At 40.2% G+C, this 23,580-nt stretch overlaps 1 protein-coding gene across 1 annotated transcript in view; it reads right to left on the reverse strand.

The window, feature by feature from the left end:
* Positions 1-23,580, reverse strand: part of DPP6 (dipeptidyl peptidase like 6) — an 890,123-nt gene that overhangs the window by 479,844 nt on the left and 386,699 nt on the right. The window contains exon 2 of the mRNA XM_075550777.1: positions 393-507. Coding sequence (XP_075406892.1) covers positions 393-507 — 115 coding nt within the window. The remainder of the gene's footprint in view (positions 1-392; positions 508-23,580) is intronic.

The following is a 23,580-nucleotide window of genomic DNA, read 5'->3' on the forward strand; positions in this document are numbered from 1 at the left end:
CAGTGTTTTGCTGCAGATTTTTCTATTTGTGTTTTCTTCTAGGAGGTAGCTTTTTAAAAAACTGCCTTTTATTTAATCCATGGGACCTAATAAGTATTTACCACAGTTATAATGCCACTGAATTAAATTTCATCAGATATTTAGAAAGGCTAATTCTATATTTTTAGCATTTCCATTTATTGACAATTACATAAACAGATTTAAAAGTATATACAATTATATTTTTGTTAAAAGCATATTGCATTATTTTGCCATATAACACAATGAGAATCAGTATCTGGGGGAAAAACCAAATGGCATCGTGGGTAGTTACTTTGAAAGCGAATTGCACAGTAAAATCAAGCTCCTTCCCTCTTACAGGGACTTCCTTTGTCAAGAATAAGTCAAAGTACCTGGCGTTAGCAGTATAACGGAGGTGACAATTAAGGAGCAGATCACTAGAATAACGAGCAAAGCGATTGCTATTCCTTTCCAGTTCCTCTGTGGAGGGTTGCTCCCCACCAGCTCCTACAAAGAGAGATGAAAAAAAGAAAGCCCTGGTGAGTGCGTCAGGAAATAAAGTATCTAAAATAAACATCTGGCATCGAAATCAAGACCTGCCACACAAACTATGAAATAAGTAAGCCCTCATATGTCATGCTGCTATTAGTTATTTTTTCTGCTCTTCCAGACGTCCCTGCTCTAAGTCACGGCCTGCGTTTGCCTTATTTTATTGCAAAAGCTCTCCTCAAGAAAGACTCTGCTATGTTCACAGTTTTCTGTTGGAGCCTAATAATGACTGCCTTCTCAATAAACTGTGCTCTACAACATACTACAGTCTCTGAGCGTTCCCGTCACGAAAGCCCACCATTAACACTCCTTCAATCAACCCCCAAGTACGTGACCTATCTAACCTCTCTGTATTCTGCTTGCATCTTTCCTTACATCCACACTGTTGTCCTCTATTTCAGCTTACTAAATGCAAATATTTACAAGACACCTGCTAGGTGCCGATTTCAACCGACTTTTGCCACCCACCCCACCATCTTGAGTCTGCTCTTCTTCCCACAGCCCCCATATCATTTTTGACAGCTCCCCCAAAACTTGTAATACATTTCCTGGCCTCTCTTTTGGGCACCCTGTTGGGGAAGTGGTTATTCGTGAGGCTGTTAATCACAAGGCCAATTACTAGGTCTACTGATTGCTGAGACCAATCTTTCCCTTCTCTTCAAATAAGGGTGATTGTATACGGCCCAATATAGGACCCCTTGAGAGGAAAGAGGGCCATCATTAATGACTATACTAAGCTATAAGAGCCATTGGATTCTCCAGGGCAAATGAACACGGCGTCATCATATTGTAGCATACGGGCTAGTGCCGAGTCTGCCTACAGACATCAGAATACGCTTGCACATTGTCCACACTTACTGTTCATCCCAACTCCGTCAAAATGAGATCGGCATAAAACGGATGAAAACAATAGACTACTTTAGACAGAAATAAAGCTCACAAGACTGAAAGTTCATTAGAACATATCAAGTTGCTGCATATCAAAATAAAGACAATGCTCACTTAACTCTGTGAGAACACAGGTTTTCATATGTGTACTGACTGCTAGTACACAGTCATATTTTCATACTGACTCTCTAGGTAACCAAATGAAGAAAATGCCAAGTGTCTTTCTAGCTTTAACAAGAAATAATTTTATAGTCATTTAGAGATTTCTTCCAGTTTCCTATATGTCACTTAAATTTTAATTTATCTCTTAAAGGTGGCTTGTAGCAGTTAAAAAAACAGCTAAAATAAGCATATAGTAATTTTGTGTTATGTTAAATCAATCTCATTTCTTAGTTGATGGTCTTTTTGGTTGTTGTTTTGTACACAAGAAAATCACTCAAAAACACCAGGTCAAGTATAAGGATCTAATTTAAGAGCTTTTCATTTTAATGAAGTTAAAAAAACCACATCATTTCTAAATTTGCCAAGAGTCTGAACCTCGAAGCGGCACTGTTCGTACAAGCCCACTGTTCATACGTGGGTACACGGAATTGAAAATGATGGTGATCAACAAGCAAAATCAGTAACGGTTATTTCCCACATGGACTTTGGGAAGCCCCATTGTATATGATCTCTCGCATTGATATTACTCATAAACATTTTGGATTAAATCCCAAGGAGCCACCAAGAAAGCAAAACAAAACGAGTTCATCCAGTCAATTCCAGCTCCTATCCTGGATCCCCAAGACTGTCCCTCTTTACTGCACGAGATAGGCTTCTCTTGCTCTCTCAGAGTAGAGGGTCAGTTTGAACCAGAGACTTTGCAATTAACAGCCTAGCGCCTAACCCGCAGTGTCACCAGGTCTCCCTAGGAAACCACGTAAAACCCCAGAAAGGTAAGGAGAAAACAAAACAAAAGCACCCTAAAAATCAAAATTTTATTTATGAACCACAATGATAAAATTAATTTCTTCTATCAGTTCAAGTACCCAATGTCTTTGGAATCTTATGTTTAATAAGAACTAATCTAGAGATCTAAATTCTGTTTTACTAAATAATAGAACAGCCCTAGTGGCACTGTGGCTAGACGTGGGGCTTTTAACTGTAAGTTCAGTGGTTCGAACCTTTCAGTCGGTCCTTAGGAGAAAAATGAGACTGTCTGCTCCTGGTAAGATTTTTAGTCTTGGAAATCCTCTACAGTGTTTCTGTGAATGGGCCTGGATTCTATGGCAATGAGGTTGGGTTTTATTATATACTAAATTCTGGATGGCACAAACAGTTAAGTAATTGACTACTCTCACCAAAGTGTTAGAACCGCAAAATGATTTCCCAGAAGCAGAATTCTGTATCAATAACCCTTTAGAATTTCTAACCATTTTTTTCGAGTAGCTCGCATATTGCTGTGATGGAGAGAACTCTGCTACTGGCATTTAAAGTGCCAGAAGTCACTCGCCGTATATAGGTTTCAGTGGAACTTCCAGACCACCCACCCCTCAACATTAACCAAGGAAAGACCCTATGAGTTACAAGAGAACATTGCCCTAGAGTGACACCAAGTGCTGAAAGATGAGTCCTCCGGGGCTGGAAGCTGCTCAAAAGGCACTACGGTCCAACGATGGATAAAGGCATCATCAGCCATGATGACGAGAGCGCTGGCATGGCAACCACTCTGCTGTCGTGGAGTCACCATGAGCTGGAGCTGTCTGCACGGTAAGTAACAGCAGCAACTGTTTGTCTAGTCATAGAATGGGCTGCTTCACTGGGGGGTGAGTTGAATGAACAACTACCAAGGCCATGAAGTATCAGTCCTTCAGGAGGAAGCACATGATCTTAAACATGCTTAGCACATTGTAAGTTTTATGGACACACAGTGGATGAAAAAGAAGGATATGTGGGGCACTGATAGTGGGGAAATGGGAGGCAGTAGCACTTCCTGAGAGGGGGATATAAATGATGCTCCCTGTGGTTCTACTGGACTGAGAAACAACCACTCAGAGAACAATTCAGCTGCTACCTAGGACTGAAAGAATGTGCTCTCAGACAACCAAGCAGGCGTCCCTAGCACGTCTCACTTAAGAACTGGTTGGACCGCACTCTCACGATTTCAGTGCAGAAACATCCCGTGGCCTTCCAGGAGGCATTGCACCCACAGCAAAACCGGCATTCTTGATAACATTCTATTTTTATCAGCCAAATTTCATTTGTCAGGGTGCAGGTCTTTTGTTTGTTTGTTTGTTTGTTTTTACTATGCAACAACATTCTGACAATAATAATGAGAAACAAAGATGAAAGAGAGTAAAAATAATCTTGCTAACCCAGCAAGTCAAATCCAATAAAAATATTCCCTATTCATTTCTAACGTTTGCCTATGGTACCTTTACATTTTACACAGATATAGCCAGAGCACAGACACTTTTTTGTGCATTAAAATTCAGGTCACTAAGTAGAGCTTTGAACATCTAATTTGGCTCAGAAATTTCAGACTTCTTCATCTTACGTTGCAGGGGTTGAAATGTTGAAAATTTAAGTAGAACTAACCCTGCTTCCCATGAAGAGCCAAAGTTATCAATTATCCCATGAAATGTTAAGCTTCCGTAGAGTAGCTCTCAGTAGAATTAAATACTTTTACTTAACATGTGAAAGTTAAAAAAATATGTGAAAGTGAGACTATACATTCTCTTTTCTGTTTGGTATGATATGTACACATGAAGGTCCAATAAAATGGGGCAGTGTGTTATAATTCTGGATTTTCTATAATGAGTGGGGTAAATCCATCCGTCCATCCATCCATCCATCCATCCATCCATTCATCCATCCATCCATCCACCCGTCCGTCCATCCGTCCGTCCACCCACCCATCCATCCATCCATCCATCCATCCATCCATCCATCCATCCATCCATCCATCCAAGGGATACTTCTCTAGGGCATACACGATTGGTCATATTCTGAGACCCTTGGCAACAGCAATAAGCACATCAGACAAAAATCATACTTATCAATCCAATAAATAAAAATAAAAATGTTTTTTATTTGTAGTGAGGAGAGTTGATACACCCCAAAGGGAGAAACACAGTGGAATCAGAAGCAAGCAGTAAGGTGAAAAGATTCGGTGAGCCCCCTGTCGGTCAGGGGAGAGTCCTCCCCCAGCGAAGTAATATGGAAACAGCCAGCCCAGCAGGGTGGGGAGAGCCTGCCCAGCTGACATACAGGCAGCTTCTGACTCCTCAGACAGTGCACTCTTAGGGAGTGGAGGGAGGAAGACCAGGGGGTGAGGAAGTCATGAGCAAAGGTGATGGGGACACGAACAGAAGTTCAGGGCAGTAGGAGAGGACCTCTGGCTTTCCTCTGAGAGAACCTGTTTGAGCAGGGAGTCAGTCTCAAAGCTCCGCAGGAGCTGCTGCAGGAGGAAACCAAAAGGGAATCTAGCACCAGAACTGGTGCCACAGGGAAGGGAATGGGGGGGAGGGGTTCACCCCAGCCAGCCTGGCCAGAGGCAGAGAACTCTGTTGAATTTTACAGAGCAAATCCATCCACAGTGCTACTGCAAGCACTTATACCAGCCTAGGTGTCAGGCCATATTACCAGTGTCACGTTTGCTTTTAAAACTCTCTTTCGAAGTGATTTGCGTTCAGTAGAAAAACCCATTGTATATTGCCACATCGCAGAGCTGGCTGTCTCCTTCACAACACCCCAAGTCAAGGCTAAGTTCTTTCTCACTCTGCTAACGCTCTGCTGCTGCCCCTGGAGCAGGCCATGTGCTCCCTTTGTAGACACTATTTCTGTCTCCTCTGTCTTCACTTTACTAGGAAAACCTGGCTTATTCTTTACTTGGAAGCATAAGCATCCCTCTGGTCTAGCAGGAAACCTTCCCAAATTCAATATGATTTCATCAGTGCACTTGGCACTTGGAAACACTTGTCCTAACAGTACCACCTTGTGAAGTTATCTGTGTGCAGATCTGTACGTCACCAGACAGCCAGCTGGTGCATGTCTCAGGAAGGCGCGGTGGTCAGCGACAATGTGCTCAATGAATCAGTGGATGTATGCGTGCCACCATAAGAAGGAATTCTGTTATTTGTTGATAAGTCTGGCAGAAAAGCAATTGCTGACTGATGCAGAAAGGAGAGGGTTAATACAAGCCCCGTAGCAATAGGTACGTAGGTACGTAACAGTAGGTACATAGCGATAGATGTGGAGCAAACTGACATTTACAGTTGGCGATTCCCCCATTCCTCCTGGCATAATTGTTGGCCATACTTAGATATAACTCATGCAAACAAGAGAGAAAAGAAAAACAATGAATTAAAAATAAACCGAACCTTTCCTACTTGGTTTAAATATAAAATGCATCTTTATATACTGTTATTATCTTACTGATTTGTGATGATAATTTGATGTTTCTCATGGCAATTTCACGTTGAAAATGAAAGGAACACACATTAAGGTGGTAAAATTCAAAGACTCTACAATATTCGGTGAACTGATTCCAGGCCGACTTCACCGCATTTTGTTATTCCACAGCTACAGCCTATAATCCATGCCTTCACAACAGGTGCTTCTACAAAACACGTTCCTGCCCTCTCCTCTTGATGCTGAACATCTGCCATGTCTCATTTGCCCAAGCTTCTCATCTCTCCTGGGAGCTGCTCTCCTTTTATCACACTTCCAGTCTTATGATGAGGACTGTAGATTGGAAACCTCTCAGGGAGGAGTTGATTTCTAAAAACCAGTGTGACGGATGACTACACAGGTGGAACAAAGGAGGGGGGGGTGAGAGAGAAAAATAATCTTTTGGGTCGGTGCTCTAAGGATAAAATGTAAACATATTTGAAAGTGCATTATCATTTCTGTATTTTAGAAACATAAAACATCGCTCTGCTATGTCTTACTCTCACCACCAAATGCTATGCAATCAGATCATGTCAACTTGATATACCATCTAGAAAGAATGCAAGAGTTCATTCCGTTTCCTACACACGATAAAGAACAGCAAGGTGCCCGAACCAGCACAGTTCCCTCCTTGTTTCCCTCTGAGTTCCTGAGAAGAGAAGCCAACAGTTTTACCTTTAGTGGTCCAACAACAGAGGATGAGCTGGGTTACAGCTCTCAGACCCCGAAATAACATGGTCTGTCCCCAAAGAGCAACACTCCCCTAGTGTTTGGGTGCAGAGAGTGTCACATGCTGGTTTGATGCAGTGTCAGTAGCGCCTCCAGTAGCAAAAGGGTGAGGGAGGATTAATGAACTGCAGAAGTGAGAGGAGGAGATGGCTTTCAAAATGAACAGGAGCCCCTGCCTTAAGACAGAGTACTCTCCTAGCGGGCAGGGGCTCCGGAGGCTGTGCACCCAGTCATAATCAGGGACTGGAGGAAAGCAGGAACTGCGTGACAGCAGAGGTCTTGGCCTTGCCAGCCAGGATGGGGGACAGCTGGTAATTTTGCATTTTATTTCCGTTAGCTAAAGACAGAGGGTCAACCAGATGGCCTGCTCACTAGGGAAGGAGAAAGTAAATGAAATTAGTTTTTTCACAATAATCTGTCTTTCAACTAATCAGTCTCCTAAGAGACAGCTTTCTGAAGTACAGTAGATTAAGACTTGGTGTTGTGAGGTGCCATGGGGCCCTTTGTGATGCACAGAGCTCCTAAGAACAACAAAACAGTGAGTGGCATTGTGTCTGGTCCTGTGCCATCCCCTCCAGGGTCGCTGTGTTTGTGTCACTGTTGCAGCTATTTTGCCAACGTCAAGGAGAGCTTTGTTTCTTCCTGCTGAACCTCTCTGTACCAAGGCGGACATCCTTCTTGGGGGGCTGGTCCCTCCTAATGACCTGATGAACCCCGAGTTCCTCCCTTTCTTTTTTTTTTAAAAAACATTTTATTAAGGGCTCATACAACTCTTATCACAATCCATACATATACATACATCAATTGTATAAAGCACATCTGTACATTCCCTGCCCCAATCATTCTCAAAGCATTTGCTCTCCACTTAAGCCCTTTGCATCAGGTCCTCTTTTTTTTCCCCTCTCCCCCCGCGCCCCCCTCCCTCATGTGCCCTTGGTAATTTATACATTGTTATTTTGTCATATCTTGCCCTATCCGGAGTCTCCCTTCCCCGAGTGTTCTGGCTGAATTCTTTCCAAGACAGACTCTTTTTTTTTTTTTTTTTTGCGGTTCAATGTATATTTAATGTTCTTTGCCAACACCATAATTCAAAGGCATCTATTTTTTTTAATAGTCCTTATTCATTGTCCAGATTTCTTGGGCGTTTTAGATGATTAAAAAGACCATGGTTTGGGTCAGGCACACTTTAGTCTTCCAAGTGACATCCTTGCTTTTTAATACTTTAAAGAGATCTTGTACATTCTTGACAACTTCAATATTTGTTTGCTTTCTCATGATATTGCCCATTGGTCCAGTGATAAAGATGCTTATTTTCTTTATGATTCTATATATTCCACATTTAAGTCTGTAGTCTTTAATTTTTATCAATACGTGATTCAGGTCTGCTTCCCACCCCCACCCCCCACAGCATGCAAGATTGTGTCCTCTGTTTAGGGAGTCTCCCTCCAACCCAGCTTTTCTTGGATGATGTGCTCAGTTTACATAGTGAGCCAGTAGGAGGTGAGTAGTCAGCCCTGATGCACACCTTTCCTTATTTTAAACTAGACAGTATCCCTTTGTTCTGGTGTTCCCGTTAATGACAAAATTATACATACCATGCTGTGATCCACATAGCCAAACCTTTTTGAATAGTCAATAAGACACAGGCAAAAGATCTTTCTAGTATTCTAGCAGCCAAGATCCATCTGACATCAGCAATGATATTCTTCATTTCACATCCTCTCCTGAACCCAGCTTGAGTGTGTGGCAGTTCCCTGTCAATGTTCTACTGGACCTATTTCTAAATTATCTTCAGCATGCCCTTTCTTTCGGGTGACACTATGTCAGTAATTTCCACCTTATGTGATAAAGGATGAATATGGATGACTTTCATTTGTTTGGTCAAGTAATTGTCTTCCAAATATTTTGGCACAGACAAGTGAACACTACAGTGCTATGTCCTTTCACTGAAATACTTCAAATGGAATTGCATCAATTCCTACGGCCTTGGTGTTTGCCAATGGCTTTACGTCTGCTTGGACTTCTTTCTCTGATGCAACCAATTCAGGACCACAGGCTACCTCTAGAAATATTATCAACCAATTCTTTTTGGACTGTATATTCTTGTCATCTTCTTTTGGAGCTTTCTGCATTATTCAATATTTTACCCATATAACCCTTCACTACTGCTATCAAAAGCTTGATTTTTTTCTTCAATTATTTAAGGTAGAGGCATTTTCCTTTGGGGTTATTTAACTCCAGGTCTTTGCATATTTCATTATAATATTTTGTCATCCAAAGCTGCTCTTTGAAATCTTCTGTTCAGCTTTTTATGTTTTACTTCATCATTTCTTCTTCCCACTTTAGCTATTCTATATTCAAGAGTAAGTTTTAGATTCTCTTCTGACATCTGTTTAGTTACTTTTTTTCTTTCCTAACTTTTTAATCATCTTTTAGTTTCTTCAAGTATGATGTTCTTGATTTCACCTCATAATTCATCTGGTCGTTGGTCTTTAGTGTTTAATGTGTCAAAATTGTTCTTGAGATGGTTTGTAAGTTCAAGTGTGGTCTACTCAAGGTGATATTTTTCTCTTATGGACTTGGTTCAGTTTTCTGCATCTTCAACCTGAACGTGTATATGAGCAATTGAGGGCCTGTTCCAAGTTGTCTCCTGGCCTTACTCTGTTGAACAATACTGACTTTCTCCATTGCCTCTTTCCAAAGATGTAGTCAATTTGAGTCTTGTGTATTCCATTGGTGAGGTCCATGCGTATAGTCTGTGTCCTTGAAAAGGGCTTTTGCAATGAAGTAGTTGTTGCATATTTTAAATTTTATCATGCAATTAATTTCCAGCATTATTTCATAACCAAATCCATATTTTCTAACTGATAATCCTTCTTTTGTGTTTCTGCAGTTCACACTGGAATAATCAGTAATTTTCATTCATCTTGATTGTAAATTTCATCAACTTCACACTGTAGAATTTGTTGAAAAAGGTTCAATTTCCTCATTCTTGGCATTTGTGGTTGGTGTGTAAGTTAACTCATCTTCCTTGTAGGCAAATGTATATTATTCTATTACTGTTCATCTTGTACTTCACGATCGATCTTGAAATATTCTTTCTGGCACCTGAGGATGAATACAATCTCATTCCTATTTACTTGTCATTACTGGCAATATGGTTGTCAGATTTGAAATGGCCAATACCAGGCCATGCTCACTAATGCCTATGTGTTCTATTTCCATTTTTGTTCACTTCCAAGTTTTCTGATTGATACTTGTACATTCCATCTTCCAACGATTAATGTATATTTAAGCTGGTTGCTTCTCATCTTGAGTCTTTCCCATACAAATGAAAAATTGTTCCATCCATATCATTATGTTTGACTCTTCTTTGAAGAGGCAGCTCAGTCATATTCTGAGGTCATTCCAGCTACAGGTACCCATCTGCTGACACTTTAGCAGACAATGTTCCTGTTTTTCAAGAGTGTGCTACCTCACTTCTGCCTTCTTCCTTTGGTGGCTAAGTCTGGAAGCTACACTGAAACCTGTTTGCCTGAAGGGACTCGAATGGTCTTTGAAATACTATTGCCCTGGCTCCCAGCATCACAGCAACCTGCAAGCCACACAGCTTGACAACCAGTATTTGAGTGGTGAAAATTAAGAGTAGAAGACACGTTTTCCAGCTGTTTTTCAGGGATATAGCTAGATCCAATTTTGTGTTTAAATCGTTAAAAAGAAATCCAGAGCATACATGTGAATTGGAAGCTAGTTGAGACTTAGATTGGAAGTGAAAACACAAACCAGTTTTGTCCAGGCAAACAAATCCTTACTCAATGATCAATAAAGCAACTTAAAAGACTTTCTCTAATCTCAGAAGCTCCCCCCACCCTTTGTTCTTCTAAGTCTCCTGGAGTACTTTTGTGCTTATAACTGTGAAAGACATGTGAGGCTGGAAGATGCTAATGCTGATTTCATGGAACTGGTAATTGACTTTGGAGGGGCTGGTCTAAGTGGAGAAGTCATTCTGAAAAGTCTCCTCCACAGGGATGTGAATGGAATGGGGGAGTCCTCCCTTCCTTACGGTTTATACACTTACGGTGCTTTATTTTCCCCTACTTTTACTCTGTATGATAATGATGTCAGAAAAGCACTTTTAGATCATGGCTTCTTTACTTGTTCATGATTAATTACTAATAATACCTTACTGAAAGAAGAGAAGCTGATGGTCCCAGACACCCCTCCCAAACCCCCAACCACCACTCCCTGGCCACCTTTTTTAAACTTTTTTTTTTTAGGCATAGGCTAGACCTCAAGCTATTCAGCTTATTCCGTGACTTTTCATAATTTCTGTATTTTCCATATGAACTGACTGGAATCTACGCTCCTTTTCCTATGACTTTGAAAACTTCTGAAGTAGACAGCTTTACATAGAATGATTTTATATTACTGCCTGAGGGCACAACACTTTAAATCATATCCACCACCATTACCGAGGCAGCTTTCAACTTAGTGCCCAGAGTTCAGCACAATTCTATTTGGAAAACGAGCTTTCGATTCATCAATCCTTTTAGAAAAGAAATATTATTGACTGTCGTATATATCTACTAAAATGTCTTCTCCGTTACATTTTAACTATCAATTAAGAAAAAGAAAATAACGGTTCAGATTATTTTAGGTTCTTAAATTTAATGGCGTGTATCTGATAGCTCTTTTTTATGAAGTTACTTCAAAATGTCGGGTATTGTTTCCCACTGACCTCAGTCTACCTTGGATCTATTTTGATACAATATTTTGAAGATAACATGTTGTTGTGCAAATCACTAGAAGCCACAACACTGTGACCTGCTCATAGCCATGGGAACATTTCACACCACTCCATGCCAAGAGAAGTCCTTCCAAATGAAAATCAGACTTGGCAGTGAGTTGCAGAATTTAAAGTCGAGCATTTGTAGCTTCCAATTGCTGGGTCTACTAACGACTGCGGTTCATAACAATGTCTTGAAAGACCTTTAGGAAGTGGCATCTCTGTTTGTCCTCACTGCAGACCGCAGGCAATATGGGCACTAGTTTTCTAAATTGGGCAGCTTTTTGGCATGCTTAAATTGTCACTTACCAATGTCAAAAATGCCTATGAGCACTCCATAAATATTAAGTAACAAACAATGCCCCAAGAACTACTACATTTTGATAAAAGTTTCAAAATCATTTGAGTTCAGTTTTCTAAACCTTGCTCAGCTCACAATGCTCAAACTCACTCCTTTTTCTGCCCGTGGAGTCCCAATATGATTGCCATCCAATTGAACCCCGTGTTTCTCCTTCAGAACAACTGATGGGCTTGAACCTCCAACCTTGTGGTTAGCAGCATGCTTCCCAAGCCTGACCACCAGAGTTCCCTTACATTCTGTGAGCTCTCCATCTTCTCTTTTCTCAGAAGGCTATTGGCTTCAAGTTGATTCCGTCTCATAGCAACTTCACAAAACAGAGTAACACTGTCCCAGAAGGTTTCCAAGACTGTGTTATTAAGCATAAGGTCTGTGGTTAAATTCACTAGAGCAGGGTGGGGAACATCTGGCGTGTGGGCCACATAAGGCCTGAGAAATCACCAGTATCAGCTAACATCATATGCCTGACCAAAGAGATGCAGCTCCTGCCAGCACACCAGGGATGAGTTAATTCGTTGTTGGACCACATAGAGCAGGCTAGTTTCTAAGTTGAGAATTTTCTGTGGCCCGAGAATGAAGCTCACAATATGCAGATGGATCCTTAGTACAAAAAGTTTTACACCCCTGAACTAGACATTCCTTGGAGAAAGATGCGTTCGACGGCTCTCATAAAGAATGATAGTATATTGGAGACTCTACAAGGTCCCTGTGTGTAGGAATCAAGTCAACGTCAGTGGCTTGTTTGTAATGGTTATGGAACATCTTTCTCCTGTGGAGCAGCTGATGACTTTCAACCACTGGCCTTTTTGTTGGCAGGGAACTTAACTGCTGGGCCACTAGTGTTCCTTCTTTCCTCCCCAGGCACAAGTGATTGGCTCCATTTGAGTCAGAATTGGGCCCTTGGAATCATATGTTTGGGTTGAAATGATCCCAACTCCTGACTTTTTAACCAGGAGAATAAACGGTGAGTGGGAATAGGGGTGGGGGTGGGGGTAGTGTCGACTACTTCCATTAAGTATATTGATTCAGAAGGATAAAAGCAGGTCACAGAGCTAGAAGACTGAATTATAGGCAGCAAACACAAAGAGACAGACAATGAGTCTCAATTGGTTTTCCATTTCCTGATTTAATTATCTGTCCGCGGTCTGGATGCATATTTCCCTTCAATTTAATAAGATGCTTCCATAACTTTATAATTTAAAAAATATTCTACCTAAAACTAGTTGGAGTTGGTTTCTGAAACTTCAGACCAAAAAAGCTGAGTACACAGCATATGAAGTTCCCGCGTCAACCAGACTACATTCTCAGAATGCACTCCGTGACCCTGAAGGAAGCCACACTGCATGTTCTCATGGCATGTTATGGCAAAACCTACATGGGAAAACCAGGTGACAAGTGAACACTGGAAACAATTGATGTATAATTTTAAGATGACTGATATTTTTCATTAGTATGGGTAGTTGCTTTTCTGGAGAAACTCAGGATAACGTGGCAATTGTCATAACAGACGCTCAAACATGTGTGCCAGTCCTCTCTGATCAGTGCTACAGCACAGTCCCCTCTGCACCGAGAAGAGGCAAGTTCAAGCTGAAACAAACGGCAGCCCAGACACTTGGCACAGCCCACTGTGAATGAATGTTTTAAAGACACTCCTGACAGTCAGGCCTTTAGGTGGACGGCCCTACAGAAAGCCCTAATCCTATTAAACTGAAGCTGCCCCAGACTTGAATCTCTGCTTAAAAAGGCAGCTTATGATAAAAAACGATTCAAAATTAAGGCTGATAGGAAGACATACTACGTCAGAGATACTACCAGTCGCTGGGGCACAAATCTGACATCGAGTATGGAGCACTCTAAGGAGGACAAAGGTGAAAAAGAGAGAAGGGAAGAGAGGGAGACTGAACAGGAGAATATGTGAAGAACAGTTCATTGCCACAGGTACAACTAGACCAATTCTCCTCATACAACTGTTCTGTGTTTTTAATAATATTTTTTGAAAGGGAATATTTTGGCATCTTACCACCTGAGATTTGAAGATTTGTTTCACGGTTTAATTTTTTTTAACAAAAGAATGTTTTCCCCAATCAATTTAATTAAGTACACACACATCTAATACCCACTAATATTGGACTCCCCGGCTCCTTGGATATAATTACTATCCCAATAGCCACAGAGAAATATAATTATTGAAGGCACAGTTCTCATAGCAATTAGGTAATTGCTTGTAACTTGGTGCTTTTCAAAGTCAAAACGCACAATCCCATTTCATTAAGTGTATCGTCTGCACAAACATTTCCATGGCTGCCAAATATCTAGGTCCTACTCCGGTGAAGTCAACGAGCAATTCATTCGCTCATCAGAGACCTCTTGATGAGAGGCCATACAAATCAATGATGATTTACAAAGTAGTTTGTGTAAGAACAATGTCCCTGGATTTATTTTTAAAAACCTCCATAAAGATTCTTGGCTATCAAGTTAGATAAAATAATTAAAACAAATAAAATAATTTTGATAAGGTTTAAATGATAAAGAACACAATCTATTTGAAAGCACTAGAGATCTACTAAGGCAATGGGGACTTCAGAGGCCAAGAGGCCATGGTGAAAAGAGGGGACGCTTAAAAGTACAAGCCTGCTGTTTGCTGCTGCTTTTGCCTCAGGAGCATTTGCTGTTCATTAAGCAGCTATTGAGCAGCTGACAACATGAGCAGAGATTCTCACAGTGTCACCCGACTGAGGAGATAGAAATCAGCATTCAGGGCCTACTGAGAAGGCAGGACACCAATAACAGAATAGGCTTTCAGCTAGGCTGCAAGGAAGGCGGCTCCGACCAGAAGAGGCCAACAGGAAATGGCCCAGCCTTTGTAAAGACTAAAATGCAATTTTACATTAGCTCCATTCAGAGACTGAATTGAGACCATCTGGCCATAGCTCACCTGCCTGTCAAAACTAGAATGAATGTCCTCTGGAGGAAGGTAATGTCAACAAGAGCCACGATTTCTTCCATTTTTCATCAATGATATTTATCATTTACTAACAGATTTTCAGGTATATCAAGCTTCTAGCAACTGACTGAAGACGAAAATGAGAAGACAATAATAAACAATATACAGAAAGTCCAGGTAGGACAGTGATCACGCAGACTTTAAAATCAGTACAACTCTTGTGGTTAAAGAAGTAGAGGGCGAGGCAGAACATTTCAATAGAGTAACAATTTCTCTCTTGAAAAAGTGAGAAATCTAGGACCCCCAAACATCATTTTAAGCATAAATGATTAGTAGTCAAAACAATTTTGAAGAACAAAGACAAAGTTGAACAATTTACACTCTTAATAATAATATACTATAAATCTACAGCAAACAGTGCAGGGTAGCTCTGGTACAAATTTAGACACCAAAGCTATGGAGGCAAATAGATATGGGCAAGTGTTAATGTGGGACAAAAGTGCCATTGTAGCAACAAAGAGGAGAAAAATGATCTTTTCGCATATAGTGCTTCTGAGTCACTAGTTTGGGGACGGGGAGGGAGTGACCTTACCCCTTACTATCCACCATAATGAATTTTGAGTGACTTAAGATGAGTGGTAAAACAGTCAACATCCTAGAAAAAAACTTGGGGATAATATTTTTATGACCTATTTTTCATTTGTTTAGTTTACATAGGAAACAAAAAGAAGCAACCATGAAGGTAAGAGTTGATAAATCAGACTACATCAAAATGATGAACTTCTGGTCCAAGAAGTTAATATAGAGAAAACAGGCAAATAATTTACAGAGTGGGAGCGATATTCACAATCCTTTTTGTCCTCCAAAGACTAGGATTCACAATATGCTGAGCTCTGCAAATCAGTAAGAATATATAAAGAAGACATGCACATTAGTAGAGAATTATTAGATAATAACAACAAAACACTCAAAACAATAAAAACAAAAATTTCACAATGATGGATGCCAAAATGATAAAAATTATAAAAGAGTGCTTAATAACTAATCAGGTATCTGGGAAATTCGCTGATAGTACATACTCCCCAGAATGACTAAATAATAAAAATACATTTTTAAAAAACACATACCCAGTGTGGGAAAGATTATGAAGCAACTAAAACTCTGATACGCTGAAAAGTATAATCTTTCCAGAAACTGGAAGTATCTACGATCGCTGAAATGAAGACTTTTTGATGCAGTAATTTCCGTCCTAGGCATGTGTTGGAGACAATAACAGGAGCCCTGGTGGAGCACTGTGTTAGGCACTGGGCTAATCCGAAGGCCATGCGTTCAAATGCACCTTCTCTGAGGGGCTAGATGAGGCTTTCTGCTTCTGCAGAGAATCACAGGCTCAGCAACCCCCAAAGACAGTTCTACCCTGGGCTCCAGGGGCACGATGAGTCAAAATGGACCCAACAGCAGGGGGTTTGGGTATTGGAAAGAAATGCATTGTGCATGATGATACACAGAGCATTACTCGTAAACACCACAATCTGGAATAAACCAAAATATGCATAAACAGAATATGCAGATTAATCGTGGTATGTCTAATTGATATTATTGTCATAAAATTGCCACAGTGATGACTGAAGGGAACATACATTTATCATCTGCCAGTTCTGTTACTGATTTATTACTCTTAGCATATTTTTAAAGTTCACTCATTTGAAACTTGACCTTGCAAAATAGACTTCATTTCACTCTATGACTGAGTAATATGCCATGTATAATATACATTTTGCTTATTCATTCACCTGTTGAGAGGCATCTGGGTTGTTTCTACCTGTGACTGATGCTGCAATGAACACTGGTGTACACATATCTGAGTCACAGTGTTCACCTCTTTTGGGTACATGCATAGGAAAAAAGTTGCTGGTTACTATGGTAGCATTGTATTGAACATTTTGATGATCACTGTATTGTTTTCCATATTGGCATCACCACTTGAGAATCCCCATTATCAATGGATGAGGGTTCTAGTTTCTTCACATCCTCAACCACAGTGACTACTTTATCATTCTAGGGGTGCGGTGGTACCTCAGGATGTGTGTGTATGTATGTCTGTTTTAACAATTTATTATGAATTGGTTGAAGGTTTATAAAATAGATCAATTTTCTATTCTACAATACATACACATTTTGTTTCATGTAATTGATTGCAGTTCCTACAATGTGATATTACTTATTCCACTTCCACCTTGGTTCTTGTATCCATTCCTCCGTACCTAATTCTTCTGAATTAGGTAAATGCTACACTTTTGGTCTCAAATGGTTAATTAGTCTCACTTCAGTGTGGATGTGCATTTCTCTAATAACTAATGGGAATAAATAGTCAGCGAAGCTAGAGTATATCTGAAGAAATCAGCGTCAGGATTGGAGGACGACTTAGTAACTACCTGTGATATGCAGATGACATAATCTTGCTTGCTGAAAATGAGGAAGGCTTGAAGCAATTGCTGATGAAGATCAAGGTTTTCAACTTTCAGTACAGATCACAAATCGATATAAAGAGGACCCCAATCCTCACAACTGGATCAGTAGGTAAGAGCATGATAAATGGGGCAAAGATTGAAGTTGTCAAGGTTTTTGTCTTGCTTGGATCCACAATCAATGGTCATGGACCAAAAAAACACCCCCCCAAACAAAACAAAAACCCAAAGTCCCTGACATGGAGTCAATGCTGACTCATAGCGACCCCCTGTGGGTTTCCAGGCAGTGAAAATATCAAAGGACACATTGCATTTGTTAAATCTGCTGCGCAAGATCTCTTTTTAGTATTGAAAAGCAAAGCGGTTTCTTTGAGGACTAAGGTGTGCCTGGCCCCAGCCATGGGATTTTCAGTCACTTCATATGTATGTGAAAGTTGGACATTGAACAAGACCTCAGAAAGATTGATGGGCTTGAATGTGGTGCTGATGAAGAATATTGAAAGCACCATGGACTGGACCGCTAAAGACAAACAAATCTGCCGTGGAAGAAACGCAACCAGTGTTCCTCAGAGGCAAGGATGGCAAGACTGTCGTGCATACTTGGACTTGTCAGGAGAGACCAGACCCTGGAGAAGAACCTCATGCTCGGTAAAGGGGAGGCTCTCAATGACATGGATGGACGCAGTGGCTGCAGCAATGGGCTCAAGCCTAAGAACGATTGTGAGGATGGTGACGGACCGGGCAGTGCATCTTTCTGTTGTGCATAGGGTCGTATTTACTGTTCGGAATTTCCCACTGATCACCACGCCTGCTTGATCCTGGAAGTTTGGGTATGTCATCCTTTCCTTTTATTTGATTCTAAGTATTTTCTTAATTCTCTCTTGATTTCTTTCTTGACCCACTGGTCATTTAATTATGTTTTGTTTAATTTACTTCTATTTCACAAATGCAATGTCAAGTAAAATATGCCAGACACTAACTCCTAATGAACAGGTCTATTTATACAAAGTTCAAAATTGGACAAAGCTATATGTGAAGTCTGAGCTTCACAGTTAAGTCTATAAAGATGAGCAATAAAGGAATTTCCACCACAGCCTGAAGGTTATATAAAGAAAGAAAGAGAAAATGCCAATAGAAGGGAGAGGTCATTGTACAGGAACTCCTGGTAAACCGATAGCCTTCTATTTCCCCAAAAACAGAGGTTATAAGAATATTTCACATTATTGTAATACATTAAGGTGTAGGTTTACCTTTTATGTAGTGTTTACATTGTAATCATTCAAAACAACAAAGAATGATTCTGCTCATTAAAGATTAACTCCACACTTACATGCACTGGTAATAAATGGTAAATTAAACAGATGCTTACCCCAGATTTACAGTCCAGTAGGGAAGAGATATGAAACAAAGTAAGTTACAATGCAATGAACTATAAACACAGGACACTCTGAGTGTCTGGTGGTGGGTGGTGTGTGTGTGTGTGTGTGTGTGTGTAATTCTTATGGGGGGGGCAAAAGGGAGGAGGGGAGGCAAAGACTCCTGAGGAAGTGAAATCTCCATTGAGAATTGACAGATGAACAGGAATTAGCCAAGCAAATGGTTAGAGGTTGTCCATGCACAGGAAGCTCAGAGTGGCTGAAAGAGCATGTAGGGACCACGGTGAAGCCAGCACAGAGTAAATTAAGCCCAGCTATGTGGCCAATTTATGTACTGAATATTATTCCCTTAAAAATATGTGTTGTAAATCTTAACCTCTATGCCTGTGGTTACAATCCCATTTGAGAATAAGTTGCCTTTGTTATGTTAATCAGGTAGGATTAATATAGGTGTGTTTCCAGGCAATCTCTTTTGTGATAGACAAGAGACTAGACAAGCAATCTTGGAAGCAGAGATGGGAAAAAGAGATGCCAAGCCCCATGAAACTTGCTCAGGAGCAAACTCAGAAGAGACAAAGACCTTTCTACAGAGCCAACACAGAGAGGAAAACCTTCCCCTAGCGCTTCACCCTGAATTCAGACTTCTGGTCTCCTAATTAGTCAGAAAATAAATTCCTGTTTGTGAAAGCCCCCTCCTTGTGGGCTTGCCGTCATAGCAGCACACACTAATGAAGATCACAATATTACATATTGTGTGTTTGATTCAAAGTGCAATGGTAAACCTGTAGGGGATTTTGTAAGCTACCTTTAATAACATACAGAAATTATTTTGTTCACTGATATCATAAAAGCCCAGGAGTTATTACTTGGCCCACTGTGACTTGGAACATGTCAGGTCACACTGGAATCAAATCTCTTAAAGATTCAAATATTCACAACTGACCTAGAAAATTATTGGCAGAAAATCAACTACAGAAACCCAACTACAGGATCTGCTATTCCACTGCCTCATACTATTGTCTAAATGTATTTTCTTTCTAATATTTATTCACTGTGAAAAGCTCTGACATAAATTTCTTTTATGTATCATGGACCATTTACTGTAAGTAGAAGGTAGAAACAAATTACAAACTCAATGGTGCAGATCGCTCGGGGTAGTAAAACACTTCAGATATGGCACATTCATATTCAGAAGGACAACACATGCCTCTAAGATGGCAAGCACAAGTCTCAACGACACATGACTATCAATAATCATCAGATTAGCTGGTGGGAAGGGCACTATATTCTTCTCTTACTTAATCTTCAGGACTGGTGGACCCTATCTGCCCACAGGTATCTTGGGTGATACCAAAAAAAAAAAAATTCACACTCATAAGTTCCAAAAGCCTGGTTAGTGGTGCTCAGATTCACCCAGAAGGGTTCTGGAAGAAAACCCTAGCAATCTACTTGTGAAAATATTGAAAATTCTGCAGAGCTCTGGTCTACTTTGACACGCATGGTTCTTATTAGATGTCTTCATGTGAGTTCTGATCCAGGCACAAGAGAACAAAACACTGTCTGGTAGGGCACCCCCTCACAACTGTTGCTCTGTCGCACCCACTGTTGCTGTGCCAAACCTTCTTGTTGAAGATCTTTTTCCCTGAACTCCTACCAAGTACAATACTCGTCTCCTGGATCTTGCCCCAACTGATAACATGTCCAAAGTACAGAGGTCAATGTCTCATTCCTCAGGAGCACCTGGCTGCTCTTCCAAATCCGATTTGTCCAGTTATCTGGAAGCCTATGGAATGTTCAATATTCTTCATCAATACCATCATTCCAAGGCACCATTACTACTTGGTCTTCCTTATTCATTTTCCAAATTTCACCTGCATAGAATGCAATTAAAACCACCGTGGCTTGGTTCAGGAGCACATGAGTCCTAAAAGTAGCACCGTTGATTTTAAATTTCAGAGAGATTTTTAAAGTCTATTTTCCAAATGCAATATGTCATTTGATCTTTTAACTGCTCTTATGGGCGTTGGTTGTGGTTCCAAGAAAATTGTAATGCTTGAGAAGTTCTGTGTCTCCTCTTGTTCATCAGGCGGGTGCTTGTTAGCCTCCAGGGAGAACTTTTGTTTCCTTTTCAATGAGGTGCAGGTCTCACTGAAAACCATAGTCTTCAATTGATCTTTGTTTCAGAGCCAGGCTGTGTCATCTACATATTGCAGGTTATTACTGAGCTCTCCTTCAGTCCTGATGCTACATTTTTGCAGACAGTCCAGCTTTTTAAAATCATCCTTTTCTTAGTAAATGCATTGAATGAGTACAGTAATAGGACACGATTCTGACACACACTTTTTCTGGTTTTGTTTTTCAATGCTTTTATTGGGGGCTCTTACATCTCTTATCACAATCCGTACATTCATCCAGTGTGTCAAGCACATTTTCACATATGCTGCCATCATCATTTTCAAAACATTTTAGGCTCCAAATAAGCACTCTTAAGTGTTCTGGAATCTTCAATCTTTGCAACATTATCCATAATTTGTTATGAGCCACACATTCAAATGCCTTTGTGTTGTCCAAAAAATACATGTAAACATCTTAATTACCCGCTTTCAGCCAAGATCCATTGGATATCAACAGTGATGCCTCTCCTTCTAAGTCCTCTTATTTCAGGCAGTTCCCTGCCAATGCACTGCTGCAACTATTTTTTTAAATTATCTTCAGTAAAAATGTACTTTTTGTGATATTAATGATATCATTTGATAATTTAGAATAGACATCCTCAGTCATTTACACAGGTAAATGTATTCTAAATTTCTTGGCATAGACTTTGGAATGCTTCTAGAATTGCATCTGTTTGTTGAAAGATCTCATTGGTATTCAATCAGACCTTGGAGCCTCAATTGTCACTAATGTTTCAGGGCAATAACATGGGTTCTTGACTATAGGCCCCCATTTGAAATTGATGAGCACAATACACTTCTATTTGGTACAGTGACTCTGTGCATTCCTTCCATCTTATTTTAATACTTGCTGTATTGTTTAATATTTTGCTTATAGAATTATTTAATATTGTAACTCAAGGCTTAATTTGGCCTCACTTTTAGGTTTGAGAAATAACAGGTGTTGTGACAGTTATGTAATCTGTTAACTTGAACAAAGGGGTGGAGTATTGCCTGTCAATCAGGTCGCAATTTGATGACCTCATTTGGAGGTGCATTGGAGATAAATAGTTCACTGGAGGCCAGACCCACAATGTCTGCTTGACTTTCATGTTTAGAAGCCACATGGAGACACACGATGGAGCCAGAGTCCTGGAGCTGGAGGAGCCAAGCAGAGGCCCACACCAGTGCTGAGATGCTTCCATCACCACTGGATCTTCCAGACTTTCCACCCACTGGCCTGTGATCTTCCTTCACTCGGCATTATTGCATGGCTGTGTGAGTCTAAAAATGACTTATGGAGTTAATCTGGACTGGGCTTGGATGTTTCTTAAATACAATTGCTCTTTGATATAAAGCTCCTTCTTATACACAAATGAGTGTTTCAGGATTTGTTTCTCTACTCAACCCAGACTAACACAGGTGTTCTTTTCTTTTGATTTTCCAATTCCAGATCTTTTCACATTTCATCATCATACTTTACTTTGTCTTTTCAAACCAACTACCCTTCCATTCAGCCTTTCACTTTATCATGTTTTCCCATTTTCATGATCTACTCTACTGTGAAGAGCGAGTTTCAGAGTTTCTTATGACATTCATTTAATCTTTTCTTTTATTCTCATCTCTCAAATAAACCTTTACTCTGTTCATATATGATGTCTTGCATGTCATCCCCAAATTCATTTGTTCTTTAGTCATTAGTGTTCAATGTGCCAAATGTATTTATTTGTTTATTTTTGTCAAATCTATTCTTGAGGTGGTCTCTTAATTTGGGTAGGGGATAGGATATTCAAACAGGGATGATGGCCTCTTTGGTCTCCAGCATCATTTCTATCCCCAAAGCCATAGTTTCCCAATGAGATCGCCGTCTTTGTTTCCTTTTTGAATTCCAATCACCAGTAAATTCCAAATGCATCTTTATTGCATGTTTGATCAACTTCAGACTTTAGAAATTGCTAAAACTCTTTGATTTCCTCATCTTTGGTACCTGTGGTTGATTAATATTGAAGAATAATCATATTTGTTGGCCATTGTCATAGTGATGTGGCTATTATTCCATCATGAGCAGCATTATACTTCAGGGAAGATCCTGAAATAGGCTTTTGTTGATTAATGTGACACCCTTCCTCTTTAATTTATTTGTGGCAGAGGAGACCATGCGATTGTCAGATTAACAATGGCCGATATCATGCCATTTCTGTTTATTAATGCATAGATTACTAGGTTCCCAGTGTTCCATTTCATTTTTGAAAACTTATTTGCCTTGATTCGTACTATGCACATGCCATGTTCTAAGTACTAGTCGCTGTTTGCAGCTGTTTCTTGTCATTTTAAGTGGTGGCCCACCATCAAACAAAGGTCCTGAGAGCTCGATTACATCCACATTAGTAAAGTCTACTACACTTGCAGGAGGCAGCTCTTCCCCAGTCCTATTGCAAATGCCTTCACCCTGGACAGGTCATCTTTTAGCGTTAAATCAGACATTGCCCCACTGTTTTCCATACAGTTACACTGCACTCTTTTTTGCCCTCAGAAATAAATTACCAGTCTGTCTTACTTACTCTGGAAGTTCTGCTAAAACCTGTCCATCGTGGGTGCATCTTTTGGTATTTGGAATACCCATGGTATAGCTCCCAGCAATGCAACAATGCAAGCTATCATAGTGTAACACAGTAAGAGGTGATGAGTGGCAAGCACGCAGCCATCAGAAATTAGAATAGGCTGAGTAGCAACTAGTTTCTTTGCATTTTGCTTTCATAAAGGTGTTAAAACCACAGTCAATATATAAATCAAGCCTCTTTATTTAGTAGATCTTTAGACATGACAAGAAGAGTCCTGGGGGTATAGTGGGTTACATGTTGGGCTAATAGTCAAAGTCAGCAGTTCGAATCCAACAAT

This window comes from Tenrec ecaudatus, chromosome 5 (genome assembly GCF_050624435.1).
Source record: "Tenrec ecaudatus isolate mTenEca1 chromosome 5, mTenEca1.hap1, whole genome shotgun sequence".
In the NCBI taxonomy this organism is placed as follows: Eukaryota; Metazoa; Chordata; class Mammalia; order Afrosoricida; family Tenrecidae; genus Tenrec; species Tenrec ecaudatus.